Here is a 27447-nt window from a genome sequence, read left to right on the forward strand (position 1 = left end):
TACGATACGATATGCGATACAAAGCTCACGATAATTATCTCACGATATGAGGATGCCGCGATTATCGATACATTGGTCAGGTAATAAATCCACGATAAAACTACTCAAGACATAAACTGTTGTTTTTTAAATGAGAAAATAGTTTCTTTTTGTACCATCACTGAAACACGATATTTAAACTGATGTCTTCTTCACAGTGAGTACTTTAGTGTACTTTTTTAAACAAATCCAAATGCCTTGACAGAGACAACTTTCTGTGAACAAATTTGTGTCTTTCTTAAACTCTATTGTCATGCAACATGTCAGTCAGTCACATGGTTATTTGTTTCATTTTATAAACTGACACAATTTTTTGTGTAACGTTGCAAAAGCAAATTAATAAAATGACTTAAATATTAAATTTAAAAGAATTTACGTCAAATTACGGTATTACATTTTTTTTTATTTTTATTTTAAGGACAGTGATTTTGGTTAAATGTTATTCACGGTCTATAAAATGATGTCATTTTACCATCTTTAATGAACTAAATAATTCATTTATCAATTTTCTATGAACAAGTGATTCCGTCAGAAAACCATCATCTATTTCAAGCATTCCTTGCGCTCCAGTTTTAAATGAGAAGAAAGTTTTGTTTGCTTGTCTTAGATCAAAGCTATGTGCTCTTCAAGGGGTAGTCAACCCCAACAAAAATTCCTTCCAGCAATATGTTGTAAAAGCCCCCACTAGTTTGTGAAATACGAGTTAAGCAGCAAAATCCAGCCGTTTTTATCCATCTCAGGGGGCGGCCATTTTGTCGCTTGCTGTCGACTGACGATGACGTCACAGTTGCGCAGCTCAGGTAACAACCAATCAGGTACTAGCTTCAGAATACAGGTGAGCTGTGATTGGTCAGGGATAATCCATCAGAGATTAGAACATGCTATTCTGCTTGTTATGAGCCAATATATCATCCCCATGATTTAAAAGCTTTTTTTTTTTTTTTTTTAAGTCAAATGATTAAGTAATGTTGCTTTATTTTTTAGATCAAGATCGTTAACTGGATGTGTAATGGCCTGTAGACAGTATTAGCCATTATAATGCATACATTAAAAAAATTACAAAGAGTGATTGGCACAAATTTCCCTTTGCAATACAATAATGTTTTTCTTAATCATACTTGTTATAATGCAAAAATTCCCCGCTGTGTTGCTAATAAAGGGATGGTTATTTAATCTTTAGGGGTGGTCGATACCACTTAAAAAAAAAAAAAAAAAAAAAAAAAAACTCCTCTCGACTCAGCTCTTTATTGTTTATTTAAACCTGATTAAAATCAAATTGGACCCAAAATATAGTTTTTCAGACATCTAAAATACCAAGATTAATTTTCAATTGTGCCTCCCACACAGTTGTACCTATACCATACAGAAATATTAAGCTCCAAAATTGATGCACAGCCTCTTTTTTTTTTTTTTTTTTTTTTTTTTTTTTTTTTTTTCCCTCGCAGCAGCGTGTTTTGCGCAACGGGCCTCCCGATGTGAAGGTGATGGCATGTTCGGGGGGTTTGATTTCGACGGCGGGCCGTAATGAAGTTTGACATTTAGTTTGGAGAGAGCAGCGGAGCGCGATCAGGCCTTGATTAGCACACTCTAATTGAGGATAATAAGGGGGAGGCGGTGATTGTTTCTAATTTTTGCCATTAATTGCAGCCGTTTGATTGAGGACAGGCAGGGCTGCCGTGTCAAGGGGCCCGGCGGAAATCACAGCGTTCGTCGCACGCAGCCTCTTGAATAACAATGAAATTACGTCTCCACTTACGGATTTGCGATAGGATCCCGCAGTTGTTGAAAAGTCAGAAGCGGAGATTTTATAGAAAATATATATTGTTGTTTACCATCGCTTCTTAAAGGGGAAGTCAACCTTCAAATATTTCTTGCCAATATGTTATATGTGACCTCACGAGTGTAAACATGACATTCTGATTAATATTACATTTGTGGAATATGAGTTATGAAGCAAAATCCAGCTGTTCTCAGGGGGCCGCCATTTTGTCACATGCTGTTGATATTTAAAGGATCTCTTTTAACCACTTTTCTTTTCTTCGTTCCCAGTTCCTTTTATCATATTGTCTTTTAGACTTGTTTTTGCCTATTATTCTGTTTTCTTTTAGCATTTAACTGTTTTTATTTTGTGTCTTTTAGTTTGTAGCTCCAGTGTTTCTTGGTTGCCTTTCCTCACATGGTTTCTCTGTGCCCCGGCTTTTTTTTTTTGTATGTGTGTAGGGGATGGGTGTGTTTTGTTTTATTTCCTTATTGTATTATGGTTTTAATTGTTTAGCACCTTGATTTGCATTTTAACGTATGAAAGATACTATATAAATAAAGTTTGATTGCTTGATTGACATCACAGATGCTCAGGTCTCAGGCACCGACCAATCACAGCTCACATGTCCATTGCATAGCTGTGATTGGTCGTTGCCTGAGACCTGAGCAACTGTGATGTCAATTTCACTCGACAGCAAGTGTCAAAATGGCCGCCTTTTGATGTTGATAAATTTTTACTACTTAACTCATAGACCACTAACGCAATGTTAACCATATAAATATATATATATATATATATATATATATATATATATGTGTACTTTTTTTTGGGTAGGGGGTGACTTCTCCTTTAAAGTAGACATACACATTGATTTTTAAAATTTTCGGAATAAACTGTTGTAAACCAAGAACTAAGGCACAGATCTTTAACTGATAACTATCTTCGCAAACTATCGTGCTGTGCTGTGATTGGTCAGTCAGCATTAGGGCGGCGCTTGCCAAGCCGAATCAAATGCTGTCACGGGCTGTATACGGCTCAGGGCAATCGGTTGCCCAACCTTGAGTTAGAAGGAGAGGCGTATCTCCATCTTTGTTTCAGGTAGAGGATGAGCAGACCCAGGGGTCATTTTCCACAACATTAGGGCCAGAAATTGATAATTAGAGGTGTTCATGCCTCTCTGTAAGAGCACCCCCCTCGAGGCGTCGCCCTCCCCTTTAACCTCAAGCGACATTAAACAAATGCTGGCTGTCACGTCGCAGGCGGGTCGCACTTCCAATCTCGCAGCCCCGCCATACGGCGCGGGGATGGCGGGACAGACGTTAGCATCGAGAGGGAGGAGGAAGCCGAGGGTGGGAGGTTGTTGGTGAGTGGGGGGGGAGGCATACGGAGGACCCCCGTGCCCCCAGCTGTCTGAGCCAGCTAATGACTCGTCTCAGGGGGGCTGTTGTAGGCGAGCAGGGAAATTGAAACAGACGCCTGGACCAGGATGTGCTACATGTGTGGCTGCGTGCTGCCATTCAAGACGACACCAGCGGCGCAGCTATGTTTATTAATGTGATGCAACGTCCCCTTTTTTAATCGCTTCTCAGGCTGAAACGTTGTGATAACCTTTATAGATTTGAAGTGTAATTGGTTCGTTTCAGTGACAAGTGTTGGCGACGACCAAAGGGGATACATTATTTTCATGCTATATCTACTAAGAATGCCCCAATTTAGGAGTTTGTTTGTTTTGTTGTTTTTGTAATTTATAAGCGAGCTTCAAATATAGTTTGTGTAAACATATGGTGAGAAAAAGACTTAAAATGCCCATAAAATCCAAAATACTGTGGCAATTGTTTTATTTTCAGAGGTTGAAGTTGACATGATTTGAGATGTGCATGTGAATTTTGGTGATGACTCAATAGCATTATTTTATCATTTAGGCATGTATTGTTTAGCTTTTGTATATTTACAATTATGCTCATAAGTGTACATATCCCAAGGATATGTTAATGTTCTAGCACAACTGTCCACTACTGCTCGAGTCAAGTGAAAAGAAAAGATAGCAACAGTCTCCAATGTGCTTTCAATCATTTATTGAACAAGACAAACAGGCACACATAACAGAAATGAAAAATATGATAAAAATATAAATATTATATATCAAAATATGTAAATATAAGATATATAAAAATATTGAGGAACTTGCATGCTAATGCTAGCCAACATTGAGTTCCTCCACATATTGACTCGCTTCGCAAGCGTATTACAACAATCATCTGACGATTAGCATCGATTTTAAACATAGAAGGGCCAAAACATCCCTAATGAAAATTAAATTGCACTAAAAAAAAGTATCCACCAGAGGGTGCTACAACTGCACAAATGGAAATCAATCTGTTTTTGAACAGTTGTGTTGCTTTTAAATATCGTGAACATGATGACCACGATATTGTGGCGGTTTTAATATCATGATATGACGATATTGCCCTTATCGTTACATCCCGAACAAAAACTGTAGCCCAATGTTACTAAAATCCAATTTCCTCACCTTAAATGTCTCAGGTGTTGTCTCCAACACTTTCCCCACTTCCAAACAATCCGCGGGCCTTCTCAGCTCAAGTTTCCCCCACCACCGCCATCACGCTCCCATTCCTCGACGTTAGCATCTTCAATCCCCCGCTGAGCCCATCCCACTCCTCCAATACAGCCCCATCTCCCTAAAGGTAATGACTGAATTAGGCCTAATGTTGTACACTGGCTAATGGCGCCGCGCCGCACATTACGGCATGTGCAACTGGCAACGACAACAGCAATAATCCCGAAGCCTTCTTGTCCTCCTGCACTCCGCCCCCGGGGGCTGGGACGGCGCTCAGGGAAATGAATGGAGTTTGCCACACTACAATGAGCTTTTGATGGGAGACAATAGAGGAGGCTGCCAGCGCCACACAGGGTGGTAAGAGCAGAGCAATATGGGGCCCATCTACCGACCGGCCCTCCCTCCCACCGTCCTTCCTTCCCTGCTCCCCTCAGGCCCGTCTCCCTCCGCCCACCCTACCACACCAACCTCCTCTCCCAGCTTCATAATGGCATCCGGAGGGGGAAGAAGAAGGGAAAGTGATGTCAAATGTCAGGAAATCAGACGGATGGCGAGCTGACAACCCCCTCCCATTGTCCCATCCCTCTTATCCCTTTGCCCAACGGTAGCACAGGTTAATATCACATTTATAAAATCACTTACAAGAAACAAAGCTGCCTCTTTGCGCCCCCCCCCCCGACCGTCACTCTCAGACAGTCATATAGTTTTGCCGGAGGCTAACTGAAGTGTCCATTTGTCCACTGATGGCCCCCGTACCTGTTGTTCACTCCGCGGAAAGCAACAACACAGTTAGTGAAGTAACCGTTTCCTGTCGGCTTTTATACACGTATCTCATGCATATGAGCTTTTGTCAGGCTAACGCGTTCAAATAATTGAACAATTTAGGAAGCAAACAAGTGACTCAATATGTTGTCTGAGCTTTATTGACTCTTGGAAGTTCTGAATTGTTTCCTTGGCAACAGATGATGAACCCAGTCCGTGTTGTTAGGTCGTATTACTGAACCTTGAGGGCTACAATGTCTTATTACTTGGGTGGTACTTTTTGTTTCCGTGGTTTTACTAGCCCTGGAAAAGCTACAAACAGTTACAATGGAGTCCAACAAACACTCTGAGAGGGTTCATGATGCCCCTTTTCCACTACATGGTGTACCTTCATGGCTCTACTTGCTAGCAATGCCTTGTTATGAGTAAAACTGTGTATATAGTAGCAATGTGTTCTATACACTTCTGCTAAACATTAAGCGGAACAGCATGTTCACAATAACCTTGGATAAAGGAACCACATGTTGCGCCATCAAGTCTAAAGACGAATGACATTATTAGCTAACATATAGCAACCCGTTAATTCCCATCAAAAGGTTTTGTGTTTGTTTTGTATATATATATATATATATATATATATATGTATCATGTGGTTGACCTAAACCACTACTTGTCACTCATTACCAGATTGAACATTTGAGATACACAAATAGAAATGCTAACATTAGCCTAGCGTGTTGTTATGCTTTAGCTTGGCGCTTGTGCAGATTGTACCTACCAAATGGACATTATTAGCGATCAAGTGGCAACCTGTTGTGGTAATTTTCCATTAAACGTTTTTTGTTTTTTTGTTTTTTTATGTGTAAGTGTATAATATGGTTGACATAAACCACTACTTGTCACTCATTACCAGATTGAACATTTGAGATACAGTGTTCCCTCGTTTTCCGCTGGGGTTAGGTTCCAAAAAATACCCGCAATAAATGAAATCTGCGAAGTAGTTAGCTTTATGTTTTACAATTCTTATAAATGTTTTAAGGCTCTAAAATCCCCGACCGCACAATTTATACACTTTTCTCATTGAGGCTTTTACATGTTCTCACATTTCTCTCTTGTTCAAACTTTGACAATGTTCAAACCTTCATAAATTTTATAAAATGGGTATATTACTGTAAAAAAATTATGAAAAATTGCACTTAAAAAAAAATCCGCGATGCAGCGAGACCGCGAAAAGTGAACCGCTTTATAGCGAGGGAAGACTGTACACAAATAGAAATGCTAACATTAGCCTAGCGTGTTGTTATGCTTTAGCTTGGCACTTGTGCAGATTGTACCTACCATTATCTATCAAGTAGCAACCTGCTGTGGTAAATTTCCATTGAAAGGTACTCCCAGTCAGGTAGTCCTTCTTATGGTTGACATAAACCACAACTTGTCACTTATTGGGATACCAGGTTGGACATTTGAGATACACAGAAATGCTAACATTAGCCTACACTGTCGCTGTTGACACTTACACATACTGTACCGCTATTTCTGACTTTGTAACAGTAATTAAAACCTGTCAGTGTCAAACTTCTAATCTCTCTATATTGTACTTTTTTTTTTTTTTAATAACAATAATTATCGTATACTAGTGTTAATTTCGTCAGTGAAAACTAAGGAAAAATATTTTCGTTCACACACCTTTTTCGCCGGACTAAAACTAGACTAGGGTCGACTAAAACCCTAATTAATAAACAATAACTGGGACTAAACCAGTATGCATTTTCGTCGATTAATGAAGATGAGACAAAAATGTACTTCGCTTAATAAAAACTGGACTAAAATCTATGGACATTTTAGTTCATGAACAAAATTATCTGATTTTGTAAAATCAGGTCTCTGCTAATCTGTCACTGTGACACTGTCATGTGACATAGAGTGACACACCCCCTTCAAATCTGCAGCTAGTGAGTGCAACATGCACAAACATGGGACAGACAGGAGGTGGATTCATGGTGATAAGTTTAAAAAAAAAAAAAAAAAAAAAGTACGTTTATCGTTATAATGTAACATTAATCGACTGGCTATAACCATCCAACAATAATGTTAATCCAACCACTAACTAATGCTGGCTAATTTACTAGTACATAGTAGCCACTTGATGATATACTGTAATTGTGTGTGAAGTTGTTTTTCATCAAAAAGATGAGAGAACATTTTACGTGAAATAGTTTGAGATCTGAAATGTTCAACATTATCTGCTTACAAAAGAAATACAGGGGTAATATGATTGTTCTGACTAAAATTACACTAAGATGTTAACATTTTTTGTTGACTAAAACTAGACGAATAAAATTATGGTTTCTTGTACTAAAATAAAGACTAAAATGCTATTAGTCGAGTAAATATATATTTAATATATAGTCGAGTAAATAAAAACGGGATGAGGGTGACTAACTATAATAAAACTTAACAAGTGTGATTGAAACTGGACTAAACTGACACTAAATTTAAAAATGGCGGATAAAATAAACACCATAGTATACAGTTGAAAACATACGTTCAAACAATTGACAACCGTTTACATTTATTGCATCTTTCTTGCTAATCATTTTGTTTATGTTGGTTGTGAGTAGTGCCAATATAAGCTGCATTTGTTCGCAAACTTTTTAAATAAAGGTTACATAGTATGCTAACATACCTAATAACTAGATAGTTGCACCAGAGTCGATGCTTGTTGAATTAGGTTATCCTTACAAAATCTCATTTCCTATTCAATCAAAATTAAGAATGATTCTTTCATGAGCATAAACTGTCGGCATGCTGCAGATCATTAATATAAATATATATTGCCATACAAGAAGAAACGGTTATTCCATAAACGCAATAATTAACACCAGACACATAAAATGTTATAACATTAACTGTCAGAGAATTTTTTTTTCCAGCCGTTAAAAATATGGTCATCCAAATTGTACGTCATTAGGAGCATTTGTACTTCAAACCACTGCGTTTGAATATCTCGCCTATTTGCCACAATTTTTCTGTTATTTCTCATATCAAACTCAAAAGGTTGATAATGACTGAATGTAATAATGCAATGATGTATCTATGATGAAGAGTTAATACATTTATACGACTCACTATTATAACTGAGCCCTCTGGCCTGTTAATTAAAGCTTTATCTATTTTTTCCCCCCAGCCAACGGAATGAGCGACCCGGCCAGTTGCAGTGCGGGCAGCGCCACGAGTCCCAAGCTAGAGCCGCCGCCCTCGCCACACGCCAACCGCAAGAAACACAGACGGAAAAAGAGCACGGGCATCACCAAGCCTGACGGTCTATCCGCAGGAAATGAAGGTAGGAAAGATAAGAGAGACACAAGATATTTACAAATTGATGATACGTTTATGATTGGTGTTGTCAAAATGATGACAAAACTGCAAGCTGGAGTTCGGTTGCTGCTAATTGATTTAAAATGTAGCTGAATGGTTGCCCATAAAAGTGCATGGAGGCGCGCTGCCATTACATCCTCAAAGTTGGGTTGCCATGGTGCGTACTGCCCCGTCCAGAAGCCGCAGCCTGTCTCGGCGGGGGATTGTCAGCCCGACTCTTCACCCAATTAATAACGATCCCGCCGCACAAATGATGAATGGAGCGCTCTAATTGGATGGCATTGTGGAAACACTCAGACGCATCTCAGAGGCCATAAAACTGATGTCAGGCGAGCGGCGTGATCAATCAACAAGATGGATACGCTGGAAAAAACGACAACAATGGAGTTGACGCCTCCTAAATGATGCTTAGCATTTATAATCATTAGACATGAAAAAAAAAAATACTCGCCTCTTGACAGCTGCTATTTAAGATTTGTATGACTCTCTTGACCACAGAGGCCAGAGTCATCATCATCATCACTAAGTTGCCAATGTGTTTATATTCAACGTGGTGATGTCGCTGTCAACTGTAGCTTTTTTCACAAAAAAATAGTCCGGAAAATTCCACCTTTTACATGCAGTTTTAAATTGGCTCTTATACTACCTCCAAAAATGGATGTGCAGGTTTACTCCTCATTCTCACTTGTCATTCAGGGGCCATTCTACAAAATATAATAAAGACAATAGTCGAGTAGCCTAAATGTTGCCTTTTAGAGGTAGCCTGAACATAATTTGAATTCCATGTATAAAAAAAAAATATAATAACAATAATATTTTTTTTTCAATAAAATCCAAATTATTTGATATACAGTAAGACAATTAAAAAAACATAGTGAAAATAGTCACTTTGCCTGGTAACAAGTTACTTTTGTTATGAAGTAATTCAATTACTAACTCAATTACTTTTATGAGAAAGTAATGAATAACTATAACTAATTACTTTTATAAAGTAACATTCCCGACACTAGTTGCAAAGATGTTTGCCAACAGTTTTGACGGTCACAAACGTTTTTTCGTATTATGAGAACGTTTTGAGCATGTTCAAAATTTGTTCAAGGTCACAAAGACGTTCCACAGACGTTCACTAACAGTTTAAATGATGCAAACAGTTTTTATTGTCAAAAAGGAAGCTTTAAATCAATTCTTGGTGACAACAAAACTGTTAGTAACCATAAAAAAATTTGCTGCCTTCACAAACCTACGCCGCTCAGTGGGATAGTCGCTTTACGAATTTGTGTGAAAAGCAGTTTTTGATCGTGCTCCAAATGAACAGTTTGTATAATAACTGCTGCGGGGAAAACACGTTTCCCAATACTTTTTACCTTGCTGGATAATATAGCAATGGACACAATAATAATATCTCAAAATATTCTCAAGTATCATTACCGGTACTTTCGATGCATTCGTTTACCATGCGACTCCTCTCACATTGGACACGCTGGTTAATATCCTGCGCTCTGCCATGTAATGAACTTCTCATGTGCTTAAAGAATGATGCAGGACGCACGGCGGGACAAGTGACAGCCCATAATGCGTTTCTCAGCGGCCGCTGACGAGATCTTTCAATGAGCTACCCCACCATAAACTCTGCTGGAAAACCGATGGCCGATAAAGAGTTGCGTTCTCTCTGATGAATGTACGGTGTCAGCAAACATCATTAGTGTGTCGACTTGAAAAAATCTGCCACTTGAATGGAAGAATGTTAAGCAGCATAGTGGAAGAAGATAGTTTTGTTTATTAAGATCATCATAATCATAGTAATGCCAATGAAAATGCAAGGAACAAAGTCATTCGTAATACAATTTATGCCAAGTGAAAGTAACGGTTATAACAAAAAGAAAAAAGTTATGGAGAGATACGGCAACAACCGAACTAATGAGTTGCTCAGTGGAACATACGCTACGTTTACATGTACCGGTAATCAATATTCGAGTTAAGATCAGAATTACGGATTCCAAAACATTTGGTTGGCCCGTTTACGTACATGCATGTGCGGACAGAGTTACTTCTGTATATATATCCCAATCTGAACCGTGAAGTACGGACATCATTACACAAATAAACGTCATTTCCACTTTTAACTTTCTAATGTTTGGTCAATTAAAGACATTATATTCATGTCACTCAACACACTAATAACGTAGTCCATTTCCACCTCACTCCAAAAGTGTGGCTCTGTGCTAAGTCGCCATGTTTGTTTACCTCCGTTTGTGTATTTTCGGTGGGATGCGCACCGGAGCGTTATATACATGCTTACCGTATCCTCCGGCACTCCGTCGCACTTTTTTATATAGATTGGCTGCTCTTGTTGTACTCCGGAGCGACTTACACATGAAAAAAATATACCAGGAGTATATAATTTCACAGAGAGCCACAAGAGGGCATTCTAGACTTACTTACTCTAGACTTATTCTAGACTTAGATATCTCCAACTCCTCAAACGCTAGCTTACAAAGACAACTGAGAACGACTGATCACAAATCAGCCCCAAAAGAAAATCATATTCTAAGTAGTGAACCGTCATCGTGTTAGCATATCTTAGACTTATTCAGCCTGTCCTCTATTCTTTTCTTAATTAATGTCATAACTTTCCTTCCAAGATGACGTAATGTCTGTACCTGCAAAAAATGGGATTTATATTCCAGTGCGACTTATGTATGTTTTTTTTTTCCTACCTAATTATGCATTTTTGGCCGAGTGTGACTTATACCCTGGAGCGACTTATTCTCCGGAAAATACGGTATATGTGATTAGTAGTGTTGTTCCGATAACGATACTGGTATCGGCAGAGGTGCCGATACTGCATTAAAACAGTGGTATCGGTGACTACTCACAAGTAACATGCCGATACCATTAATTCCAAAGCTAATATAGGATTTTGGATGCTGCATCTTGTGTCTTGCTGGTGCACGACATTCACTGATATGTGACATGTTCACTGCATGCCGATCTAAGATATCCTATTGGCTCTTGAATGCTCTGAACCAATGGCAGGGCAGCTTTTTCATGTTGACGAAAAAAAACCTTAAGTATCGGTATGGTATCGGTTAGGGGTGTGAATTGCCTAGTACCTGACGATTCGATTCGTATCACGATTCACAGGTCACGATTCGATTCGATACCGATTAATCCCGATACGAATTTCTAAGTCGATTGTTGCGATTTTTTTCATTCAAATTTAGAAAATACTAATCAGTAAGCTTGTAGAGTGTAAGATTTATATGAAAATGTATTATTTATTTATCTCAAATTTATTCTTATAGAGGTTGTAATCTGTTTCATGTTTGAACAGCATTAAAATAAAATATTAAGGCTTAATGTTCCGTTCATATAACATCCTTCCATGCTCAAGGTGTGAATCCTAAAAAAAAAAAAAAAAAAAAAAAAAAAAAAAAAAAAAAAAAAAAAAAAAAAAAAAAAAGTCGATTCTGCCAATTATTGAATCGATTCGAGAATCGCGCGATGTAGTATCGCGATATATCGCCGAATCGATTTTTTTTTAACACCCCTAGTATCGGTATCGGCCGATACTGCAAAGCTGGGCATCGGTATCGGTATCAGGAGCCAAAAAATGGTATCGGAACAACACTAGTGATTAGGTATACACACACTGTGGCATTTTCGCCGTAAAGACAGAAAATAACGTTAACACATCGAAGAGAATTCAAAGTATTCAAGTTAGGCTTGCCTAATGGGTGGCAACATGCGTGGTGGCCATCTTATATTGTAGTTCCTGTACTCAAAAGTGTGAATAGAGCGTTCACAGAATACAAACCAATGTTCCGTTCAGATGAGGTACGTCAATCGTGTTTATATAACCAAATGTTTCGGTTTTCGACTTGCGCATGTTGGCCTGTCCTTTCAAAGCCAGAGTACTGGCAATATTCGGGTTTTGAAGGGTTATTGACTGCATGTAAACATAGTCACAGACATACACAACCATTGTGTAGGACTCCCATTAAGATTATACCGGAATGTTCTTCTGAAGCTAACCTGTTTACAACACGAGGTAAGACAATGTGTCGTGTTTTGCTCAGAGTTCAAATGGGATCAGCAGTCCTAATGAACTCTTTAATGTCCATTTGTGAACAATCGCATGTCTGACATAAGATAATTATATAGTTGTCAATTAAAGACAGGTGCTTATTTGGCTTAAAGGAAACGTATGATACATTTTCACAATGAATAATAATGCGACTTTCTTTACCATGGTGACCATGGGCGGAGCTAGGGAGTTGCAAACTAGCGAGTGGATACTCAGTGTTGCAATCTTAGGGACTTTACGACAACTTTGGTCAACTTTTACGACCCCTGTAGCATCTATTTTTCCCAAAAAAAAAGAAGTGATTTGCAACAACTTCTAGAAACTCAGAACTCCCTCCACAGTAGATGTTTACCCCTCCTCATCTAGTCTGCAAATAAATGGTGCTTGATGATGCCTTGATTAGCCAGAATCAGGTTCGTTTAGTAGGAGGTACATGGCTTAAAAAGTTAATAAGTAGTTAGCAAGTTGAAAACAGCAAAAGTTCTGAAGTCAGCCTGCACTTCACCCAACTGGTGTAAAGTTTTTGTGCGAAGGAGAATCAATTTAGTCAAGTGTGCAAATGTCCTGCACCTCAGCATAGCAAGGGTTAACCTCCTCTGGAGTCCAGCTGAGGATTAGGAGATGGAGCTTTAACTGCCTGCGCTAATGGCGGGTGTTTATCTCAATACTTTGTTTTTTTTGTCGCTCCCCGACTCGCTCTCATTTCCCAAAGCTGTCCCCGGAGCCCGCGCTCTCGTAATGACTTCCTGCGCACCACGCGCCCGACGGAGGGAAGGAAATAACAAGATTGTCATTTGGGGCTGCCCACAGACGCGCGTTTAATTGGCCGCCGCTCTCATCGGGCTCTGTTGTTAAACGCGCTAGCTATTAGCGGTAGCGGCGCTGATTTCATGTGTTTGTTTATTGTACTATTGGCTGGTGTTGGTGTGCAGAGGTGTGTGTCAGATAGATAGCGAGTGCTATCCAGTGTCTCTCTCTCTCTCTGTCTGAGTTGGGTCGTGGTTCCCCCCCGGGGGGCCCCTGTCGCAGTAATGGCCTGCTCCTGATTGCTCTGATACAGGTTAGGAATATTGGCTTTAATGATGTGTAAAATGAGCAAGCAGTGCCGCTGACATTTACAGATGGGCGCCGCCTTGGCCTGTTCTTCCCAACTGCTCATTAATTCACGGGGAATGGCGAGCACTTCTTTAAGTGACTGCCTGACGCGTGCGGCGGCGTGCGACACGAGGCGATGCCACGGCGCCAAACAATAGCTCACCTTTCGCCCCCTCCGAGCGGCGTCTCCGCCAAGTGTTCACACAAATGGATTTGGAAAAAAAGGGAAAGAAGACGAGGTCCTCAAGGCTAAAGATTGTTGCTAAGTCCTTTGTAAGGTTTTGTCACAGCGGTCTCCGGAGAGGCTCGCGTACAATGGAGAACTCAGCTGGACTCGCGACGGCGCCCTGAGGTGCTAATCTGGTCCACAGGTGCTGTCACTGTCCTCATTTCTTTCAGCGTGACAAAGGAGCCTGATCTTGAAATGCTTTGAGCGCAATTCTCTTTATTTGTGTTTCTTGTCCATAGATTTCACTGAGCTTAGTTAATATTTGATGACAAAATTTGACATTTTCCAGAATCTCCACCACACTGTAACAGTAATCTGAATTTCTTAGCATTCCGTGGTCTACCCCCAACATACACTAACATGGTCGTTATAAGTAGTTACAAATTATCTTAACTTTTGTGCATCTTCCAGCAGACATTGTAGCCATATATCATCCATCCATTTCTTGTGAACATATGCCAGCTAACATGCAAACTTCCTTCCTTCCCAGAACAAGTTGTGTAAGTGATTTATGATCCATGTAAATGCCGGACGATGTTTATCTTCTTCCGCTGCTCCCTCTTTGTCGCCGCGCAGCCATTACGCTCTTAACTTCCCTTTTTTATTACGCCGTGTTAATTAAGGAAAATCATATTTAGCGCATCACTCACCGGCTGGCTTTCGGTCGCCCGCTCTCTCCTGCCGTTAAATTTATTTGTAATTGTCAGGAACTTGTTGATGGAGAGCTGGCGGATAAACACGGTCAACAGGTTAATGCTCAGCATAATGTGACGAGGTGATTGTTCCAGGATGCCACCTGCAACCACGAGGTAATAACAGAAGCTCTAATGGCCTCTTCGCAGGCTCCTCATTGCAGGTTGCCTGTAAAGCTTGCAGCGATACAAGCTTTGGGCGCATTGTTCTTGCTAAGATTTAGTGTGTCTGGTTGAAGAAGGGAAAAAAAAACAACACTTACATGCAGCGGAATTACTTTGCTGTGTAATTGTCAAACTGTGACGGAATAACTGTACTGTATTGTACTGATTATTAACTCTTTAACTGCCACATGCCGCAGTGCCAGCCAATTTCGAGCATTTTAGCTCATCTTTCAAGGGAAACAGAATATTGTGTGCTTTTACTACATATACAAAAAAAACAAATGAAAGATCGCATTCTATTCTTTCATTAGAAAAAAATGTGTTTCTACCTTATTCCATTCTTTAGTAATCACCATTTAAAAATGGGTAATTTGAGTGACATGGAGCGAAAATTGAAAAGATAAGGAGAAAACAACCTTTTTGTGAAAAGATACATTTTCTCCAAAACAGTGACTTTGACGCTAATATTTTTTGTTTAGTGACGCTCTGTGAATTAGATTTAATGTGACAAAGGCTTTGATCTTTCACATCATCCTTGAAAAAATTCTATTTCATCAGATTCCATACACTGGCAGCCCATTGAAAAGAGATACAATGCTGCCATCTACTGGCCATAGTTAGTGAGTGTTTCTGATTCCACAACTCATTGACCAGACAGCGCTGCACTTAGACATTGCACTTCCCATTGATTAATAATAATAATAATAATAAAATAACGTAGTTGACGTCATTTAACGTTTATGGCGGGATACATTGTGATTTTACTAATCGTTATTAAACGTTTTTGGCGGTCAAAGAGTTAACATTTTCACCTAGTTTTAAAATGTGAAAGATCACACACACGGCGAAGACAAAAAAAAAAAATGAGCTGAAGATTGACGTTGACTAACCGCTAATCACATCTTTTTGGCATCTCATTCTTCAGTCTGTCAATGTACAGAGGACTTATGAATCAAATCGCCCGTCTACCGTGTCGCAAGACAATAAAGCCCTTTTCACACTGCGCTCGCTAAGTGTGAAGGAATCGCACGACAACGCGAAATTACTGGTTCCCGCCCCTAGTATTGTAGCACTTGTCGCAGTACAGCGTACGGCTTGTGTATCCTACAAGTATGTGGTGATATAACAAAGGAACTGGTAGCGCCATAAACAAGGTCAGTTGCAAAATATCCAAGTCAAGTCTCTAATAATATAGTGAAATAAAAACAGTGAAGCAGAGAAATGCCTTGTGGAGCCTGCTGTAATGCTGAGTTGTGTTTTTAATCATTTGTTTTTGATTGTATGCCAGTCCGTCTAAATATATCAGTACGTGAAACAGGTGGGTGGTATAAAAAAGTTCAGGGACAACTCTACTGTACTGAAAATATATCAATGACATCATTGATCAGATGAGTTATTACTACAACAAAATCAAGTCGTTCAAACCCTTAAGCTCCATCGACAATCATGAGTCTCGTCCCCTGAACCAGATGTTGGTTGAAGAACAAAGAGTGACTTGTGAGAGTCAGCACGGTGCCTCGGGGCATCCTGGCTCCTGAAAAATGCAAACAAGTAGAAAGAGCAGTAGGGGGAACTAATAGAAGAAGCTAAGCTAATTGTTTGTTGCCATAACTAAACTGCGTTTTCCGTCTTGTCATTTTAATCGTGTTTTGTGTTTAGCAACAGCTTGAAATCTTTTCCTAATTGGCTATCGTTTTGGTCTCATTTCAGAATCACGGAAGCCGGGGATGAGCTAAATGAATTTGTGATCGGAAATATTGAACAGGTTTAACAATATCACCTCGTCAGCCCTTACTATGTTTTGAGTAGATACGGGTGGCAAATCACTCCGAACACACCCAAATTGGCCCCATTGTTGGAATGAGCGTGTAACTCGCTTTAAATATAAGCTTCTTCAGTGGCTACAGTTACAAGAGTGCATTCGTGTGCATGGCGAATTAGATGTGTTTTCCCTTCTCTGCTCATCAGTTTAGGAAGTCAGCCATCCTTTGCATTTTTAATCTCCATAATGAAAGTCTTTTAATGCCTCCAATTTATTGCCTGGGCAGCCAACAGAGTAATTAGCTTTGTTCTGTTTTTTTTTTTGTTTTTTTTGTTTTTTTAAAGCTGTAAAAAGGAGTAAAACAGCATTTGAGCCTGAAAATAGCAAATTATATGAAGGGAAAATTTGAACACAATTCTTACACTCTGATCTTTCTATATTTGGAAGTATTTTACGCATAAATGAATAATGGACAGAGAAATAATCTATTCCAGGGTCTAACAGAGAACATCTAAACCCTTTTTTTTTTTTACCCTAAACAGACAATGTTTAACATTTCAAACCATCTTACAAGTGCTGATGCTGAAAATTGCTTTGTACCGCCATTCCATTATCGTACCATTTATACACGTCACTGAAAAATTACTGCGGTATGGATAGAATGTATGGTGCCATTATGTAAGTAGAAAGTAGAGACAGTTTAATTTTTTTGCCTTTTTACGTGTTAACTCATTTGCTCCCAATAACGTTTAAATATGTTTTTTTTTTATGTTTTAAGTGTCCCAAAGACATATTTATACGTTTTTTGTTTGTTTGTTTTTTTTATGCTAGAGCATACAGAAGGCTTTGTTGCAGCCTCTCAACTCCAAAGAACGGTTGCCGAAATGGTAGTTATTACACAAATGGCCAGCAGGTGGCAGCAGAGCAAAGGAGATCAACCAGGGCCATCTAGAAAAAAAGCTAAAGTACTTACAATTTTGAATAGATTTGTGAAAACCGATGAAACTTAGCTCTCTTCTAATGCTAATTGCTGCAAAACGGAAACAGATAGAAACATACTTTTTTTTTTTTCCTGATGAAAGAAGACACTTTAATCTTTCTTTCTTTTGGTCCCATTCTTTTATAGCAATTGAACACAATATTCTGTGGGCCTTGCAAAATCAGTCAAAATCCAGTAAAACAGCCGGGAGCGAACGGGACTGCTTCTGTGAAAATGGCTGGGAGTGAATGAGTTAAGTGGCACCCACACGTAAAGGGTGGCCAAAGTCGACATAGCAAATTTTAGCACTGTAACAGTAACAAAATATCGCCCGTGCAGCCAAGCAAAAGCAGGTTATTGCCTTGACTTGCAAACAGTCACACGGCTGTCCCTCCTTTTCCAGAATTATTTTGCACAAAGGCACTGTCCCACATACTTTGTTCTCATTGCCATTTGAAACTTGAAAAAGTACCTTTTTTTAAGAGGCATTTTGAAAGAGATTGCAGACTGCCTGTATGGCTATATTTGTGCGCTAACCCCCAACTAGTGCTTTCTAGTGACAGCCGACCATTCTTGTAACTCTAAATAAAGAGGCTCAGCGAGGCCCGGATCAATTCTCGCGACCTGTAGTCGATTGCACAAACGGAATCAGATAATTGAAGTCGGTGTGGAGCTAATTGGATTATTGCTTCTGCCACGGCGCTACATTACGAGCATCCGTCACACGTCTGTCATTTAACAGCTTCGTCACGGCGCCCGGGAGCCGCCATTGATTACGAACCGCGGCGATTGCTGTCAATTAGCAAGTCGTACAGAGTTAATTTCAAGTGAATGGATTGTGCTACGTGTCGAATAAATAGGCTTTGACTTGCGATGGCAAATTTGTCACGAAAACTGTAGAGGAATGGAGAAATTATCACTCGCGAAATGTTGTGTGAAAACTATGTTTATTAAATTGAGGCAATGTAAGACACATTAAAGCTGTTTGTGCCCAAACTCACCCACCAAAGCTGTTTGGGCATAACAACCAGACACTTAGCTGAGTATGTGGACATGTTTCTCAAAGCTGGAATACAAGACAGTCATCTATTGTCTTTGTATGGCAAAGCTTTGTGAGGCATATTAAAACGTAACTGCCCGACTCACATGTTCATCTCATCCAGGGGTGTCCAAACTACGGCCCGGGGGCCATTTGCGGCCCGCCCTCCATTTTTCAGTGGCCCACGACATATGCTAAAAATGACATTTCACTCAGTTCAAATAAAATAAACAAAACAAAAATGTTTGGAGATGGTCAAAGTAAGAAGGGAGGGTATCGAAAAACAGGTGCCATTAAAGGTTATTATAGTTAACTAAAACTAATGAAAAAACTCAAACTAAAATTCAAAAAAACAATATTGTTACCGAAATAAAATAAAAACAAAAATGCTTTTTAAAAAAACGAAAACTAACTGAAACTACATTTTATGTTTACAAAACTAACTAAAACTAACTATAATTATAGAAAACATGTCCTTAGTTTTGGTCTTTGGCAATTAATTTAATACATGAGCCTTTGGGGATGATTTTAAATGTGATTTTTAGTTCCTTTTAGCACCTTCAGATGACGTTGCTCCCATGGTGTTTTTTAAATATTGCGCACAAGTAATACACATTTAAAAAAAAAAAACAATACTAATACTGAAACTAACAAACTAAACTAAAACTAAGCATTTTTTAAAGAACTAAACTAATAAAAACTAACAGAACCACCCTGAAAACTAATTTAAAAAAAAAAACTAAAATGAAAAATTCCAAAACTATAATAACCTTACTGCCATAAAATAATAAATTGGTTTATATACTGTAGCATTTTTCTAAATATGCAAAAGCGCAAATAAATTATTTGTACAATTTTTATTACTAGACACAATTTCTCTTCATAGCATTGTGTGGCCCTTGCGTCCTTCTGATTTTCTGTATGTGGCCCTCAAATGAAAAAGATTGGACACCCCTGATCTAATCAAAACAAACCCTGTTGAAACTAACGGGCATAACACCCAAACACCTGTGCATGTTGCTCGTGTTGAACAAGACCAATATTAAAACATCATGAAAGAGAAATCAATCCGAAGATACACATTAATTTATAACAATTAAGTAGTATACAAAAACAAATTGCAAAATCTTTTTTTCCCCGCACCTTGTGGCTCATTTCCCCCCTCCGAGCGTCTACTCGATTTATGTATGCAAACGAGGCCACTCTTTACATTGACATAATTAGGTAATTACAAATCATTTGGCGCCAAGCTGAAGCGAGCGTGTGCTTGCAGCTGCACGACACGATGTACAGTATGCTGTTAAGCAACGACAGCATGTGTCGCAACATATGTTGTGTCCACAACTCGTGTTTAGGAGACACGGGGGAATTTGGTCTCATTTGGACCGAGAGGCGGAATATTTGAAAGAAAACCCCCGTGGTTCTTGATTTTGCAGCAAATGTTTGTGTTTGGGCAATCACAATTTGCACAACAGAGCAAGTCAAAAAGAGGCCTAACTATAACTTAACTCAATTTTATTTATAAAGTGCTTTAAAACAAGCATTTCTGTATACAAACACTTTTTTTTGTTTTGACAACCTGTTTAGTAAACATACTAAATAGTACTTTTGAGTCAATTTATATAACATTCAATTAAATTCAAATTTATTTCACTCTTTAAAAAAAAAAAAAAAAAAGAAATGAAAGGGGACAGAAAAAAGTCAAACTTATATCTGCCCCTGATCAACACAAAATCAATAACAGCAAGCAGTCAAGACACTTTCAATATAACAATTCTACAAAATAATTCAACAGCATGATCTTGTGCTATATATAGTTTTACAATAATTGTGCTTTTATACATTTTTTTTAAAATACAGATGGACTGAGATTATTTTGTTTGATAATCCAGATTGGTGCACAAACACTTTGAGTTGAAATACCGTATTTTCCGCACTATAAGGCGCACCTTCAATGAATGACATATTTTGAAACTTTTTCCATATAAAGTCGCTAAAGTAGAGGCTGGGGTTACGTTAAGCATCCATTAGATGGTGCTGCGCTAAAGGGAATGTCAACAAAACAGTCAGATAGGTCAGTCAAACTTTATTAATAGATTACAAACCAGCTTTCTGACAACTCCATTCACTCCCAAAATGAATAAACAGCTGTTTTATTATTTTCTCTGAGGTAAAGTATTATTATTAGCTAGCGATCCAAGATGGCGGGATCTTCTGCGCATCCGCGTCACCGCGTCTTGACAGCGAGACCTGTTGTGGCTCAATATTGAGCCATTATTAAGGCGCACTGGATTATAAAGCGCATGGTCAGCTTTTGAAAAAAATGAAGGCTTTTAGGTGCGCCTCATAGTGCGGAAAATACGGTACTACATCGTTCTTTTTGTTTTGTTCTGTATTGAGGTTTGGAAAAAATATCTGTTCCTCATAATTAGTACTCACTTTCCCTTTTTTTTAAAATTTGATTTGTATGTTAATTGATAAAATTTCATGATGGGCTTTATACATTATTTTAAGGCTGTTAAACTCCATCAATTCATAAAAATTTAGTTAGCAAGCAAGTTAGCAACAAGCTTACGTGAGTGAGTGAGTGAGTGAGTGAGTGAGTGAGTGAGTGAGTGAGTGAGTGAGTGAGTGAGTGAGTGAGTGAGTGAGTGAAAAAAAAAAATCCGTGCGTGCTGTCAAGTTGCCACGGGAGTGACGTCATGCAGCCGCCAAATTCGCCCGGCCCCGTCTGCGACCGGCCCCCGTCCACCACCCCATCGCAGGGGTAAACAACTTTCTGTCCACAGAAAAGTCTCGCTGTTGACAAAACAAACACAAAATGGCAAAATACAGGCTGGGGGGGTGGGGTTTTCGGAACAAATCACCACCACACATTAACAGAAGCCCAGAGGTGTAGATTGAGAAGGGGTTCATGGGTATACATCCTGTATTTATATAGTGCATTTTCCTGAGTGAAAACGTAAGACCGTGGCTTTAACAAGCTGTGTGCAAGCTGTAGAAAACCCCGAGTAATCAAATCCCATTCTTTTCTTGAATTAACAAACTTAATTAATCATCTCATAATGTACATCAAAAATCACGCCCAAATATGTATATTGGAAAATGAAGGTTTGTTTCTGTAGAAATGCAGGATTTCACATGTGGTAATGTTCAGCAAAAACAAGGTTGGGCTTGAAATACTTCCGGTTTTCGTTCTTCTTCTTTCAAATTTAAACAGTGTACAATAGTGTGCCGCCATTTAGCGGACCCGGAACAAAAATCACTCCACATGGGAGTGCATCAGAGCCAGGATTTGAACCCATGACCTCTCGATTGTGAGGCAGAGGTGCTAGCCACTAGGCCACCATGCTGCTCAAGAGCCACTTTTTGTTAACTTTGAATAAAAATCAGTTGTCTTTTTTTTTTTTTTTCCCAATCAGAACAAGAGGATTCCTTTGAGTTCATCATCGTGTCGCTGACCGGCCAGACGTGGAACTTCGAGGCGTCCACGTACGAGGAGCGCGAGCTGTGGGTGCAGGCCATCGAGAGTCAAATCTTCGCCAGCCTGCAGTCGTGCGAGAGCATCAAGAATAAGGTACGTCCGCCACTTGATTTCCATTCTTTTCCTCTCCAAACTCCATCGCGCCTCCTCCTCACGCTGTCACACATGGGAGGCTGCCAGACAGGTGCACAGCAGTGTTGTCTTATTACAAGTGACGGGCATCACAGACAGAAGCCGGCTCGTGTCAGCACGCCTTGTTTTCATATTTTATTTTGACTGAGTCTCCTTTCTACTCTGCCTGCTTGATCGTGCTCCATTTTATAAAGCGTTGTCCTTCTCCAACGCTGATTAGTTGGCCGCAACTCATTCTCTCTCTCTCTCTCTCATCCTCGTTTTCGCCGCAGTCTCGATTGGGCAGCCAGAGCGACGCCATGGCCATCCAGTCCATACGCAACGTGAGGGGCAACAGCTTCTGCGTGGACTGCGATGCAGCAAGTGAGTATGTTTGGTTCACATCAAAGATCCACTACGGCACATCCTTAGGTACAATTTTATTCAGAATTCTGCCATTTCTACATTGCGACATTTTGGTAGGACTTTATTTCCAAATTACTTGATTCATGCTACTTTTGGGATGTGGTTAATTTCCATGTATATTTCCAGCCACACGCGTTCTATGTGGTTGTGTTGTAAGTTAACGGAACACAAAATGCATGCGCAGATGCTCAAACTGTACGTAAAAGTAAAAACACCAGGCAGGGAACAAAACAGAAGTAAACAGCAATGAATATTTACGGAAGATAGGGACACAGCCCGGCCGCAAATTTATCATTATTATATCATAATTACTAGGGGTGTAAAAATTAGTGTGCTAATTTTGAGTTAATGTAAAGTTCCTTTAACACTTTTTTTTTTTTTTTTTTTTTTTTTAAACGTGGGATTAATGACCGCCCTTTACTTATAAAACCTGTAGTGGGGGAATTCCAGTCATAATGCAACAGACACATCCATGTCAAAATTTAGCAGTGATATATTTAATAATAATTCATAGGGGTGTTAAAAAAAATCGATTCGGCAATATATCGCGAAACTACATCGTGCGATTCTCGAATCGATTCAATAGGCGGCTGAATCGATTTTTTTTATTTATTTTTTTTTATTTTTTTAAAGAGCTCAGAATTGTTCATTCGGTAGTCTTACCGATTCAACGTCTTATCATCATTGCCCTTTTTTTTTTTTTTTTTTTTTTTTTTTTTTTGTGTGTGTGTGTGTGTGAATCGATTTTTAAACTTCCATTTTTAATGGAAAAATATTCAACAAAACGTCTGACTTCGGGTTAGGATTCACACCTTGAGCATGGAAGAATGTTATATGAACGGAACATTAAGCCTTAATATTTTATTTTAATGCTGTTCAAACATGAAACAGATTACAACCTCTATAAGACTGAAATTTCAGATAAATAAATAATACATTTTCATATAAATCTTACACTCTACAAGCTTACTGATTAGTATTTTCTAAATTTGAATGAAAAAAAATCGCAACAATCGACTTATAAATTCGTATCGGGATTAATCGGTATCGAATCGAATCGTGACCTGTGAATCGTGATACGAATCGAATCGTCAGGTACTAGGCAATTCACACCCCTAATAATTCATATATTTGTGGAAACTGCGGTCAATTTGTATTTTACAATTTTAAAAATGTGCAGAATTTCACAGGTTACTTCATGTTAAAAAAAACTGCACTGAGCTGTCACCAATTTCCTACAAATGCAATTATGCCATCTAGTGGCAGAAATATGACCAACACAAATCAATTTCACGTTTTGTTTTTTTTACAGTACAGCACCTCTTTTTAATTTTAACTCAATTGTATGCATTATAATGAAATTATTTGTATCAGTGACTAAAAGATGCAGCCATATTTCTATTAGTTTACATTTTTTGAAAACTTAGAAAAAATATTCTTTTGTAGATTTTATTGTACATTTAGAACAGATATAATAGTTGAGATTAAACGTGAGTTAACTATTGAAGTCATGAGATTAATTTAAGTATGATTAAAAAAAATTCATCGCCTAACACCCCTAATAATTACCGAGAATAATATTTTAAACATTAATAAAGTGTCAAACATACTGTGATCCCAAAACAGTTTAATATCATTTGAAAATCATGTCAAGATAATAGCCGTAAAAAAAATTTATAAAAGAAATGGCTGACAGTGACGGCCCATTAGTGTCACAAAAAAGCCAGTGTTAATACTAATGTTGAAGTCTGAATTTTTTAAAACTCTCCTGCGTTACTGTACGTCACATTGTGACATGACGTTGTCCCCCGCACCGTGCAGATCCCGATTGGGCCAGCCTGAACCTGGGCGCCCTGATGTGCATCGAGTGCTCGGGCATCCACAGGAACCTGGGCACGCACCTGTCGCGCGTGCGCTCCTTGGACCTGGACGACTGGCCCGTGGAGCTCAGCATGGTCATGACGGCCATCGGCAACTCCATGGCCAACAGTATTTGGGAGGGCGCCCTGGAGGGCTACAGCAGGCCGGGCAGCGACAGCAGCAGGTGAGATCCACAAATTACAATCACATGAAATTTGGGATTGGAAATTGCTCATCCAGAACACATGCAGATTGCACAAGTGTGTCGGAAACATGCTGGCATTGTTTGTGTTTATAACAGTATGCAAGTATGTGCTTTAGACCAATTTCTGATTATTATTATTATTATTTTTTTTTTTATTATTATTATTATTATTTATTTTTTTTTCCAATGAAAGGGTTGAGAAGTTGTTCAGTCGGATACATTGTGGTGATATAGTTAGTTAGCTAGTTATTGTGGTTATATTATAAATACAGTATGTGGTTCATATTAGTTTTAATAAGAATAATAACAAATAATGATATAACAAAAAGTGTTTCATGAAACAGCCATAAGAAAAAATGTTTCACGAAACATCGATGATTATGATGATGATGGCAATTTTTATTATTCTTATTGTCATTTTATGTTTTAATAGTACTGATACTTACAATAATAATGGCACATGAGGTGTATATATATATATATATATATATATATATATATTATTTTTATATACTTTTCATTAAAAAAAAAAATTCTGTATTTATAATATATATTTGTTTTCTAATACTGTATATGAAATAAAATACCTTTATTTTCATCATAATAAATACTATACTATAATTTGAAACATTAAATAATTTGGAAATAAATATAAGGTTAAAAATATTAATATTAACATACATAAATAAGTAAATACATTTTGTGAAATGTATTGTTATGTGTTTGTGTTTTTGTGTATTTTCTCAAGCAAAATAATATACATAATTGAACAGTGATAGTACTATAAAACATTAAACCCACTTAAATATTTATTGACAGAAATAAGTTTTTTTGTTAAAAGGTTTTGTTTATTTTGCTGATAAATAAAATGAAATACTGTACATATATTAATACAAATATTAAAATGTTAAATGTGCTAATAAAATGCATTAAAAATAAAAATAAATAAAAGACAAATATTAATAGTATAATAATAATAATAATGCATTTTTCCCTTTTGTTGGATTTAATAATAATAATAAATAGTTTTAGTAATAGTATCAGTAGGCTGACGAAACCATACCTTCTAATGTCTTTATTTGCGCCCAAACTGAGCATTTTAAGCACACATAGAACAGATTCTTCTTGATGTAACAAACTTGTTGCGACATCGTCCGTTTATGTCCTGATTTTCCTTCATAATTCACGCTGAGCATACCAAGTGTGACATCATTTGGCAGCTTCGTGCTAAATGCGTTGACTAGCTCCAAATCCATTAAGTTCCTCACTTGACATGTAAGTGTTAATCGGGGAAAAGATCTTGTGATGTTTAAAAAAAAATAAAAAATTGCCGTCCCACCGTCAGCTCGTGTCTGAAGACGCGCTAGCTGGACGGTTGTTTATCTCGCGCTGACAGGTAAGGCCTGGCGTCCCGGGCTGACTAATGGCCTGCTGTGTGGCTGTGCAGGTAATTAAGCACACCATTATAGTTAAAGCCTAACCCCGAGAGCCAGACCCTCGGGCCCCCAGAGGCCCCGTCACATATCCATCACCGGGGCCCGGGTCATCGCTCTGTCTGTCACGGCTGCCACTGTCTGAACGTTCTCCCTGCTGGCGCTTTTGGACTTACTGGGGAAAAGTGAACGCAGCGCCTTCCATTTCACAAGGCATCTTTGTTAAAAAAATAAATAAACAAAACTCACACCTAATGAACCTTATGCACACATTTTTGAAGTCATTGTTTTGATTGGCTAAATCTAGCTGAACCAATGTTTCTTAACTTCTATTGAGCCAAGGGATATATTTATTATATATATAGGGAAATTGCAACATGCAATGCTTGTTAATTCTGCCATCTACGATCTTAATCTTGTGCTGCTCACTGTACGTTGCTAACATAGATGGACGGTAGGCGAGTTTCCATCCACCTCTTTTTATTTTAAATTTTCAAGAATTGTGAAAATAAACCTGAATGGAAATGCTAGAAATTTGAAAAGAGAAAAAAAAGTTACGCTTTTGAGGAGGTGGATTTTTTCCCCATATTAATTTAAAAAAAAAAAAAAGGAAATTTTGACTACTTTTAAGTAAATTCAATAACCTAAAAAGTGGGGTAGGTCCCTTTTTGTGTCTTTTTTTACCCAATTGCTTTAGAGTGTAAAGAAATAAAAGTAAGCTTCTAAAATTACTATAATAAGACTGTACTGTGAAATTGGTTTAAAATATTTAAAAGAAAACAAAAAAAGTTTTTCACCTGGATTTAAAATCATTTACACCCGGGGCTAATTTCACTTCTGTTGGCAGCTTATTCCATCTTCATACAGCATAACAGCTAAATGCCACTTCACCATGTTTGCTTTGAACTTTCGGCTCTGCTCTTGAGCAAATCTGCAAGCTCGCTCACTTGCATGAAACAGAGCTGGTCCTGAAAATCAGTCCGATTCAAGCCTTGATAAGAAGCACAGCAATGTCATTTTTTTTTTTTAACTGATCTCTTCTCTAAGCTAGCTGATACTATTTCATATATCGTGGTATTCTCATTTGCTGTATCAGATCAGGTCACGAGTCAAAACATTACGACAAACCTCCATAGAAAAGTACTTGTGCTGGTTTTGTGTGTTTTCAGATGCAAAGGCGGCAGGCCGCCTCTTTCCTTTCCTCTTGCCACTTCTCCACTGAATGATGGCCTACAGTTATTTATCGAATGCTTTCTGCTCCAAATTGCTCGCGCCAGTCGTCCCGAAGAAAGATTATTGATGTTGATTCCTCTCGCTACCGCTGTCACTCGTCCCGCGTGTCGCCTGGGGAAGGAAGGTCC

General features: G+C 38.5%; 1 protein-coding gene across 3 annotated transcripts in view; it reads left to right on the top strand.

Moving 5' to 3' along the window:
• The window catches only part of agap3 (ArfGAP with GTPase domain, ankyrin repeat and PH domain 3), a 208439-nt gene that overhangs the window by 159865 nt on the left and 21127 nt on the right, over positions 1–27447 (top strand). For all 3 annotated transcript variants that reach the window (XM_077519531.1, XM_077519539.1, XM_077519550.1), the window contains exons 13-16: positions 8329–8484; positions 21990–22144; positions 22456–22546; positions 24410–24632. In XM_077519531.1, coding sequence (XP_077375657.1) covers positions 8329–8484; positions 21990–22144; positions 22456–22546; positions 24410–24632 — 625 coding nt within the window. The remainder of the gene's footprint in view (positions 1–8328; positions 8485–21989; positions 22145–22455; positions 22547–24409; positions 24633–27447) is intronic.

Source organism: Festucalex cinctus, chromosome 1 (genome assembly GCF_051991245.1).
Source record: "Festucalex cinctus isolate MCC-2025b chromosome 1, RoL_Fcin_1.0, whole genome shotgun sequence".
In the NCBI taxonomy this organism is placed as follows: domain Eukaryota; kingdom Metazoa; phylum Chordata; class Actinopteri; order Syngnathiformes; family Syngnathidae; genus Festucalex; species Festucalex cinctus.